Below are 11,498 nucleotides of genomic sequence, written 5' to 3'. Positions count from 1 at the left end.
CAAAGCAAGCCCAAAACCCTAACCCACGTTTCTCCCCTTTTCCCCTCAAATACCTTTTCTATACTCCAATCCTAACGACCGAACTACCTCCTCCCTCTTCTACCATGGCTGAACCATATCCACCTTCGACATCCCTCTCTGGTGCTCACCATATGACATCTCTAAAGCTCACATTTAAGAACTATATTAATTGATGCACATAGGTCGTATCGTATCTCACTGGCCAACGCCTATTCGACTATGTCACTGGTGACTATCGTTGCCCTCAAGACCCTATCAAAGCCAAGGCATGGCATGAACAAGACGCTTCTATTATGAGCCTTCTCTTCACCTCTCTCTCTGAAGAGGCATTTTCATTAGCAGCCGGGCGGACCACTAGCAAAGAGATCTGGGATGCACTCCATGTTGCATTTAGTTATCCATCTACAACTAGGATTCTGTCTCTAAACGTTTCATTTCAAAATCTGGTTCACAAACTAGATGAGACCATTACTTAGTTTCTCCATCAAGCCAAGCAACTCTCCGATGAGCTAGCAGTTGCAGGGAGCCCCTCCCACAGGAAGACTTTAACATCCACATCTTCTAGACCCTACGCACTAAATATCAAACACTTGCTTACATTATAATGGCACAAAAGGAGTCTATCTCCTACACCGACATGCATGGTCTCCTTATGAGTCACGAGAACTTTTTTCACTCATGTCGTCCCATTGTTGATCCTGCCATCGATGTAGGGGTGTCAACCGGTCGGGTCGATTCGATTTTAGTCGGGCTTAATAGGGCTTGAAGACTTTCAAATATTACACCGTGTTCGCCCATTTAACCAATCGGGCTTAGTTATTGAGGGTATGGTAGCTTTATATTCGATCGATCGACCTCAGGCTATAATCGAGCTACTTTAATTGGGCTTTAGTCGGGCCTTAACCGGGCTACGGACATATTTAGTGTTAAACGGGTCCTCTTTAAAATGTGCTCTTATATTCTAGCCCACTTATGCAAGCCCAAAAAAATGATAATAAATCAATAAATGATACTAAATATAACCATTATTTAAAATGTGAACATGTCTTTACTTTTTAGTTTTTACTCTTTAATTTAGGGGGTAAAATAGATATTCTACAATCATTAAAGGGTCGGGCCAGGCCAGGCCAGTGCACAATAGGTCGATCTCGGTCGGGTGTTATTCGATCGGTCTCGATTGGGCACCCGACGGTCCAAGTAGAAAAATCGAGACCGACCGTTTATAAATGGGCTAGGCTCAAGCCCGACATGTTTAATAAATGGTCTAGGCCAGGCCGGTCTATAAACAATCGGCCCCGATTGATTTAGTCGGGTCGGGCCATGAATTGACACCCCTACATCGATGCATCAGCCAATGTCACTCACTAAGGCCATGACCCTCCTTCCACTGGTGGTTGTGGTACAGGCTCCTCCCGAGGCCGTGGTCGTGGCCGTGCTAGTGGATTTGGTCACTCTAATGCATTCGCTGACAATTTATGCACAATCTGTGGATGCACTAATCTTCAGACAAACACTTGCTACTACCACCCACAGGGAACTACCAGAGTCGTCATTCTACCTACCCCTCCCTATCCCTACAATCGGCCACCACTTCAACCCAATGCCTACCATACGACAACCTTCCCTAACCCTCAATCCCCTACTATCGCGCCCCCACCCCATCACCCCACACCTCCACAATCCTTCACCACCTCTTGGATCCCTGATACTGGAGTCACCCACCATTCCACCTCTGACTTAACCCAATTCTCCACCTATGACCCATACACAGGTAATAACCAACTCGTGGTTGGTAATGGTAAGGGCCTTCCTATATCTCACATAGGTACTGCTTCCATCTCTTCTCCCTCTCGTTCCTTTTCTCTTTCTAATGGTTTACATGTTTCCACTCTCACTTGTTCTTTGTTATCTGTTCAACAGTTTTTTCGTGACAATAATGTTTACTTTGAGTTTCATTCTTCTTTTTTCTCTGTGAAGGATCTGAAGACCAAGCAAACCCTCTTCACTAGACACAGTAAGAATGGTTTCTATTCCGTTTCAGCGTCACCTTATGCCAATCTGGCCTCTGCCTCATCTTTCAGTTGCTAACATCATCGTTTAGGGCACCCTCATGAATGTGTGCTTTGTCTTATGTTACCTAGTCATCAGCTCATGAAGTCTCCTTCTTTATGTTCTGCTTACCAAATGGGCAAAGCTAGTACATTGTCACTACGTGAAACTAGTTCTCGTAGTTTCTCTCATTTGGATTTGATTATTAGTGATGTATGGGGCCCCCACCCCACAGTTTCTTCAACTGGGAATTATTATTTTGTTATATTTGTTGATGACCATATTAAATATATTTGGTTTACTGCTTTAAAGTTGAAGCCTGATGTTTACTCTGCCTTTCATACTTTTCAGGTCTTGGTGAAACATCAGTTCTCTCACTCCATCATGGCCATTCAAACTGATTGGGGGGAGAATTCTGTACTCTCCCATCTTACTTTGCCAAGTTGGGCATCCAACACAGGTTATCTTGCCCTCATACTCATGAGCAACAAGGAACAATTGAATGCCATAATAGGCACATTGCTGAGACTAGGATTACCCTACTATCCCATGCAGCTGTTCCCCAGGCTTACTGGGATTATGCTTTTGAAACCGCAGTCTTTCTTATCAACTGCATACCCTCCTCTATCACAGGTAAGAAATCCCCCATCAATTAGTTACAGGCAATTCTCCGGACTACTCTTTTCTAAAAATCTTTGGATGCCTTTGCTATCTATGACTCCATCCTTACAATCATCACAAGGTTGAACCTCGTTCTGCCTCATGTGTTTTCTTAGGATACATCCCTTCCCATCATGGTTATCGTTGCATGGATCTCATCACCCGCCGTATCTACAAATCTCGCTATATCAAATTTGACGAATCTACTTTTCCATTTTACACTGCACCACCATCCTCCTCAACCCAACCCCCTCCTACTACCCCTCCCCCGTGGGGTATTGCACCTAACATATCTACCCCTCAACCTCACCCTACCCCTCCACCTATCCTCCCAAACCCACCCATTCCTCTTCCTGCCACCCCAAAACCGCCCCCACTCGAACCACCCTCTCCCATATCACCTCCTTTCTCACCTCACCCAATCCTAGCCAGCCCTAATCCTGAATCCTCTACCACCCCATTCCGCCGCACCAGAATCCTACATGATCTCTATGCCAACCCCCTGACCCTCTCTACCACCACCTCACCTGACTCGGTTGAACCTACATGCTTCTCCTAAGCCCACAAGGTTCCTTATTGGTGATCTACTATGTCTGATGAATTTAATGCTTTATTAAGTAATGGTACTTGGTCTCTTGTGCCTTACAGGGAAACTATGAATCTGATTGGCTGCAAGTGGGTGTATCGCATCAAACGGAAGGTAAATGACTCATTTGAGCGATATAAGGCCTGTTTAGTTACAAAAGGATTTCATCAACAACATTTTCTTGACTACCATGAGACCTTTAGCCCTATCATCAAACCTACTACCATACTAATGGTCCTCTCCTTGGCCATATCTAACAGATGGGATGTTCGTCAGCTTGATGTTCAGAATGCATTTTTGCATGGTATTCTATCTGAGGAAGTCTACATGGCTCAACCCTAGGGTTTTGAAGATGCCCTGCTCCCTAATCATGTCAGTCGCCTCCACAAGTCCCTCTATGGGCTCAAACAGGCTCCTAGGTCTTGGTTTCACAGGTTATCTAAGTTTCTCACTCGCTCAGGTTTTCGGTAATCCCAAACCAACACATCACTGTTTATATGCAGGGCTCTGTTGTCACATAGGTCATTGTCTACATAGATGACATTTTGGTTAAAGGGAACCAACCAACTCATGTTTATACTCTCCTTCATCAGCTTGCTTCAGAATTCTCTATCAAGGATCTTGGTCGTCTCAACTTTTTCCTTTGTATTGAAGCCCTATATCTGTCTGATAATGTCCTCCTCTTTCAACACTGGTACATAATTGATCTCTTACAGAGGGTTGGCATGACTGACTGTAAGCCTGTCACTACCCCCATGGCCACCACCTTTGCAGCATCTTCCATAGGGGGTGTCCTTCTTTCGAACCCCACCAGGTATCGTTCCATTGTCGATGCTCTTCAATACATCACTCTCACCAGGCCTAATGTGGCTTATTCAGTGAACCGTGTCTGCCAATTCATGCATGCCCCCTCTGAAGACCATTGGACACTAGTCAAATGGATTCTACATTATCTCCAACGTACCAAGGATCATGGGTTGTTCATCTCCAAATCTAGTTCCATCCAATTACAAGCATTCTTCGATGCTAACTGGGCTGGTGATAGTGCGGATCGCAAATCCGTAGATAGCTTTGCCATCTATATGGGTCCTAATCTGATCTCATGGGCCTCTAAGAAGAAGAAGACAGTTGCATGCTCCTCTATCGAGTCTGAGTACAAAGCAGTGGCTGATGCCTGCGTCGAACTCATTTGGCTTCGCTCTCTCTTTGAGGAATTAGGGATCCCTGTTCCCATTGCACCCATTCTTTGGTGTGACAACATTGGGGCCACTTACCTTTCGGTTAATCCAGTATTTCATGCTTGTACCAAGCACATTGAAATTGACTACCACTTTGTACGTTATAAAATCGCATCCAAGGACCTTCAGGTGCAGTTCATTTCAATACATGACCAGATAGCCCATATCCTTACCAAAGCTTTCAGCTCTACATGGTTCTCCTTTCTATGGGACAAGCTGCGGATTCAACCATTCAAATCCCCACCTTGAGGTGGTGTATCAGGATAGTTAGCGTCCCACTCAAACTCAACCTCTAGAGTCATACTCACATTCAACAACCTCTCCTACATTGTAGGCATTTTCAGTGAACACAAACTCTAGAGACTGACTTGCAGTCCAAGACTACCTCGTGAGACAACAAAGTTGGAATATGACTCTCACATGTGATATTAGATTTTCATTCCATTACTCACATATGTTAACAGAGTCCTACCCTATTACTATGAGAGTTAGAGTCTCCCACATATGATCATAGAGTTTATCTATAACTCAATAACTGTAATCTCTATATAAGAGTACCACTGTACACTCATTAAAGTTAATGCCAATATACTACTTCAATAGACTCTAATGAAAATTATACTTAACAAAAACTAGGAATTAATAATGCATTTTGTACGTAGGAGCTGTTACTGTTTTGTCGTGCAAAAATATATTAATTGTATTTTTATGGGTCACCCAGTGTCATGTCACACGCAATTTCCTATGGGACTAATTGCCTCGTTCCTCATCAGCTGAGATACTAAATTTTTTCTCGAGTCCCACTATGTATACTTTCTTGATTGCGTCTTGAAGGTGATTAATTCTTTTTTAATCTCAATTTTGTTGTTTAATGATCAAGAAATATAAATATAATAAAGGGCAGCTGTCTTGTTTTCTTCTAATAAGTGTAGAATGAAGACGTTTTAGGTAGAATCTACTATGAAAAGACTGTCTCACTTGCATTTAATAAGAAGCATAATCCTCACGGAAATCCTAATTGTGATAAGTAGGGAAGGTGTGTATGCCTCTTCTCTTTTGTCTAACCCTACCGACACAATGAGGGTGGGGGTGAGGTCCGAGCCAATTCTGCCCGAGCATCAATTTTCTCAATTGGGCCAAGCCAATAACCTTCACATAGTTGATGCATGGACAACCTGCTTTGATATAATACTTGAACAGAAACCCTGAACCATGTAGATCAAATGGTTAATTTAATTTGGTAAAATTTTTAGAAGAAGGGTAAGACAAAAAATCAGCATCTTGACCATTAGACAGTGGAATCTAAAAAATAGCTCGATCAACATGCCTAGAGAAAGTATTAAAAATAATTTGGTAATTTCAATTTCCATAAGAAATAAGATTGTTCCTCTTGGAAAATTGACTGTGCCAACATATAGCAGAAGAGAGACAAAAATTCTCTAAATTAGGAAGCCAAGGGTTAGTCTAGATATTGGTATTTCCCCGTTTTCAATTTAGATACGAACTAAGATTTTAAGCCCAAAAAAACACTCGGAATGCTATTCCATGTTTAAGAGTCACGTGTTAGAAATCGAACCATCCATTAGATTAACATGAGAAAAATATTTAACTTTGAGAATATAAACCTAAATATCAGTACGATAACATTGAATATCTTAATTTGACTCAATGTTTTTTCTTTCCCCCAAGAGAAGAAGGGGAAGAAGAAGGAAATATTGACTAAATGATGAAGAGCCATCACTAATGGATTCCAAGCACGAGCACTTGAGGAATTAAGATCCATAATATACTCTATTTTTTTTCTTTTAATTTATTGTTAGAGACTTTGAAATTCGACTCCCAGACCTAAGTGACCCACCACCCCTCCTCTCCCAACCCTAAAATGAATAAAATTGGTTTTGTGTATTAATTTGGAATGAATGGACTGCTTCATGAAAAAAAATCTATATAGAAGTGTGTGTGACTATCCTTTCACCATTATAATAATATTCTATAGAAAATATAAATAAATTGAGGGCCCAAGCCCACGTAAGTGAATGTGATTGAGCCCAAGAAAACAGTGGGGCCTGGGACCAACAACCAGAATAAAAGGTGCTATCACTTTCCTCGTGTATAAACATTAAAAAAAAAATAAAAAATTAATTAAGTGTGAGATGATAACAAACGGGCAAGTTAAAAGGAACTTTTCTAGATAACAAAGCGATTCCCTAATTCATTTATTTGTTTGTTTCTTAGAGGTCAATAGGGAACCCACTGATTATGCTAAAACGCTTATCTGTCACGGTATTGGTGTCGGTTTTGTTTACTTGAGTTATTATACACGGAATTCACTCAATCTCTTTTTTTTTTTTCACAATAAATTTTTATATTAAGTGGATTTCAACGTAGAGTAGATATTGTACGAAAATGATTCTCATAAATATATTAATTCAAGTCATTTTTTTTTTTTTTTTTACATTAAAAAGAAAAAATTACATGAAAATTGATCATCAAAAGAAATAGTGACACAACCTCCAGACTAATTACTCATCCACCCATATAATGTGAGAAGACGTCTACATACAACCTATCACGTGTTACCGGTGCTGGATTCTCTCTCTCAAGAGAGAGAGAGCATGTGTCTCTATTTTATTGTATAGTACTGGCATGCATGCATGGATAGTAGCCAAGCTTTGAGGGAATGTTTGGCTTTTGCCTGCTTTATTAGTAGGGGGTTCATTTTTTTATTTTCTTTAATTTACTTATTATTACTTCAATTTAATATCTTAAACCAATAGGATTTTGAACCTTTTCACTTCGAGTTGTGAAGTCTATACACACACACTTATATATATATATATATATAGAGAGAGAGAGAGAGAGAGAGAGAGAGAGAGAGAGAGAGAGAGAGAGAGAGAGAGAGAGTTAATGAAGCGAAGCCATCACTAATATGACTGAGTTTGAACTGTAAATAGTGTCGTATACATACTAATACTACCCTTTTATCTATTCAATGGTCAGAGAATCAGTTGCCTTTAAATATCTTGTCCAAATTAAAGGTGGCTGATGAGTTTCTCTAGCAACCGGCCGGGTCAAATCCACTCCATCCCATTCAATATTCTGGAATTACCCACAGAAATTAACATGATCGACCCAGGTGCAGGTGGCTAAAAGAGTATTATGACTAGTGTAGTTTGAGAAGATTAGATTTATTTTTAAGGAGGAGGAGGAGGACGGCGAGGGCGAGGGCGAGGGCGAGGGCGAGGGCGGGGCCCGGGGGGTTGGTGTTTTCGACGGCTTAGATCGAGTGGATAAACCCCGGGTCCATGTATAGGACCCTAGTACCCATACGAACCAGAAAAGATTGGAATTACTTTCACATTGAGTGGATTTTAAGTTTGAATCAAACACTGTATGGGGATTTGATCGATCCAAACTCCAAAGATCGAGGCTCCTATGCTCACTTAGCTATTATCATTTGCCAATTGAGCCACCCCTTAGTGTTTGCTGATATATATATATTAGGAGGGGATAGAAATACGATTGCTCTAGATTTTTTGTTCTTTTCGCTCACGATGGCCGGTACCAAGGCTTTTGGATTGACTAGCCCCATGAGGCCATACGAAACCCACAACTGTATGAATTGGGTCGAATCATTCAACTTTCATCGAAAGTAGTGAAGAGCACTAAAATACCCCTGTAAGTGGCCTCAAGAAGATAAAATGAGTCGAACTCAGAATCACACACATTTTCTGAGACTAAGGTCCCTCGATTGCTTTAGACAAAATCAACAACCATCCCTATAATTCCCTCCTTGTTTCCACTCAATAAGATCCATCCTAAACCAATGTCACTTCCATTGCACGCTCCATAGCCGGACTTGAAGTAGTTGTGGTGGACGACGATGGCCACTGCAACCACTGCTATCAGCACCAAAGAAGTGGCATAAGTGATCCCAAATCAGTTATATGAGGGCTGATTCCACATCGATTTTGAAAGAGATTTGATATGAGTTAACAGTATGTTTTCACAAAAATTTCAAAAGAGATTTAGTGTGAGTTGATAATCTTCGATTCCCTCAACTTGTAAACGGGCTGTGTACATATAAAGGTTGAATTCTTCCTATCATTGATTAGGCCGTGGCTTAAGTCGACTGACCGACAGCTCAATGGTTTCGGTTCACATTTTAAGGACTGATATCTTGCTGCTCCGATTTCAGCCGAACCCGAATAGTGCTGAGGGGGCAAGGGCCTTAGTTAGCCAGTTCAAAACCAAACCCATAGCTTGCCACTCCGATTTCAGCCCGCCCGAAACCTAACCATACCAATCGTTTGATACCCTTATCTGTACGCTGGTGGGACCCAATGAACATGGCCCACAACTGACAACACTGAGCTCTTCTCAAGTCAAGTTCGGATCCTCCAGAGTGGACTGGAAAGATACACGCCGAACAGTTGCCAAGTCATCAAATAAATTTTGCCAGGAAAAAAGGGCCACGTAGGATTATAATCCAGCCAGGCTATAAAGACCTAAATATTATTAGTTAATGGATACTGTTGCATGGATAATTAATTAACTCCGACTTCACGTGGAGAGAAATAATATGAATTGACCATAAAAAGGAGATGATATCGATCTTCCATCTTCCGATTTGAGTTCCAAACCAGGCCCCCATTAGGGAGGCCTACACACTATACACTATACACTATACACTACACACCGCACACAGTCACTGTGCATGCAATGCAGCTAAGTAGGAAACATTAAAGAAATAGAGTAGCTTTCCTTCCCTAAACAGCCAATCTTCAGCAACCACCACTTCACCTCCCCAAACTTAGCAACCTAAATAAGAGACTTTTTTTCCTGCTTCTCTCTATCTCAATTTTCTTGTAACTTTCATGTCTTCAACTCAAAGATAACTCAATACATATATCCCATCAGGAAGAGGGAGGTAGCAGCATCAATGGAGCAAGCGCGATACTGGATGTGGGCAAAGAGGAAACAGTGTCTGACCTCTTCTGGTGATTCCTGGGAAGAACAAGCCTTTGCAGAAGACTCATCTGGGCCTCTTGGAGGATGTATATGGCCTCCAAGATCTTATTCCTGCAGCTTCTGTAGGAGAGAATTTAGGTCCGCTCAAGCCCTAGGTGGTCACATGAACGTCCACAGAAGGGATAGGGCAAGACTTAAGCAATCTCCCACAACTCCTCCCCACACTGAAATTCTTCATCATCATCATCATAATCAGATTAGTATTCCTTCTTGTACATCTCTCGGTTCCGCTGCCAGTGGTGCACAATACCCACCAAGTCCTCAGGTTTGCAACTCTCTCTACAATATTCCCAACTCTAACACTAACACAGCTATTGTTGTTGCTTCATCATCTCCATCATCACCTTCTAGGGTTTCAGCACCATCCAGTACTCATCATCAAGGGAATTATAGTGAACAGACTTTGATCTCTCCTTCCTATTCTTCCTCTTCTTCCATTATTCTTCAACAACATCAACAACAAACAAAAGGATCCCCTTTCTCTCCACCTCCATCTTGGTCGGATTCTGTTGCTGTTAGGGTTCTCTCAGAGGAGATTGAAGAAGTGAAGAAGTTTAATACATCAGAGTCAGGACGCCGGGTTCTGGGGGATGTTGTGGGTGTGAACTGGAATTTAGTTGTCCATCCAAGCCAATCAGTTGGATCAGGTGATGGTGGTGGTGGTGAGAACGATGATGTGGAGGAGGCGGGGGCTTTTATTAGAAAGAGAAGGAGAAGCGATGATGCATCATCGTTGCCTTTCTTTCTGTTCAATTCAAGCTCAGTTGATAGACATCATCATCTCCAATCGGAGGTGCTTGGACTTGGAACGAACTCCATGGAGGACTTAGATCTTGAGCTGAGGCTTGGTGATGGCCCCAAGGTGAAGTAGATCAGTTGCATATTCTATATACGAATGAAACAAATTAAATATTACTTGTCCATTTTGTTCATTTTCTCCTCCTCTTACTTCTCTTCTTATCCTTTTTTTTTTTTTCCTTTTTCTGTTTGATCCTCATGGGCAAGGAAGGACTTAGTTCTTGAGGCTCATCACTTGATCTTTTCTTTTCCAAGTTTGAAATTTGCAGCTTGTAACATTTAACAAGATTGAGATCACAGATAGAATGAAAAGCTTGTGTATTCCATGAACAAAAGAAATTGCACCAATTCTTATTTCTTTCTGGTTTCTCCAAGTTATGGTGATATTTTTCTTAATTAAGGTTGCAGATTGATCAGAATCTTTGTGTCCTTATCACATATTGAAATGGATTTCTGTCTTGTTATCTCATGGCTGTGTCCAAGTTCATCAATACTGTCTAAGAGAGAGAGAGAGAGAGAGAGAGAGAGAGAGAGAGGCTAGGGTTGATGAGATGAACATGTGTGGGGTTTAAAGGGTGAACAAACAAACTGAAAGTGCATGGAACATCGTGAGCTGTTTTTGTTTTTCCCTGTTGAGTAGCTGATGATCACTGACATTCCATTTAGTGTATCTAAACTAATCCACAAAACACACACAGAGACAGGTGGGTTCCCATGGACGTGTGTAAGCAAGTCAGATACATCAAAACATCGATTCCCTTTCTCTTGTACTATTATCATCACCAGTAGAGAGAGAGAGAGAGAGAGAGAGAGAGAGAGGAGATGCTTAGATATCCTTTACAATAACAGTAACCTCCCCACATAAGTCCATCCGCTTGTGTTCTCTTCCCCTACTTTTCACCCCTCAAGCCTCCAAAAAAAAGCGACCAACTCTGCAGAATCAACCGATTTAAGTATTACACTCAAAGTCCTTTTTTAATCGGAGAGAATATTATCACATCACGACTCTAGGGCGCTAACTACGCCTCGTTTGTTTCTTCTTCTGTACATATTATTAGCTAGTTATTATCCCTGTCCACCACAAACCCTAGATGCCTAAAAAAACCAATATAGGG

At 41.5% G+C, this 11,498-nt stretch overlaps 1 protein-coding gene across 1 annotated transcript; it reads left to right on the top strand.

Annotated features, from left to right (window-relative positions):
* The first annotated feature begins 9,366 nt into the window (after positions 1 to 9,366).
* On the top strand, positions 9,367 to 10,693 carry LOC122067904 (zinc finger protein 10-like). The gene has a single exon (XM_042631741.1). It carries the CDS (start codon positions 9,497 to 9,499, stop codon positions 10,454 to 10,456), a length of 960 nt encoding a protein of 319 aa, XP_042487675.1. The 5' UTR covers positions 9,367 to 9,496; the 3' UTR covers positions 10,457 to 10,693.
* Positions 10,694 to 11,498: the final 805 nt, after the last annotated feature.

This window comes from Macadamia integrifolia, unplaced genomic scaffold (assembly GCF_013358625.1).
Source record: "Macadamia integrifolia cultivar HAES 741 unplaced genomic scaffold, SCU_Mint_v3 scaffold3207, whole genome shotgun sequence".
Taxonomy (NCBI): domain Eukaryota; kingdom Viridiplantae; phylum Streptophyta; class Magnoliopsida; order Proteales; family Proteaceae; genus Macadamia; species Macadamia integrifolia.
This window is presented reverse-complemented; position numbering and strand designations above follow the sequence as displayed.

Coding starts and splice junctions, on each gene's coding strand:
- LOC122067904 (XM_042631741.1), top strand. CDS start 9,497: ATGGAGCAAGCGCGATACTGGATGTGGGCAAAGAGGAAACAGTGTCTG.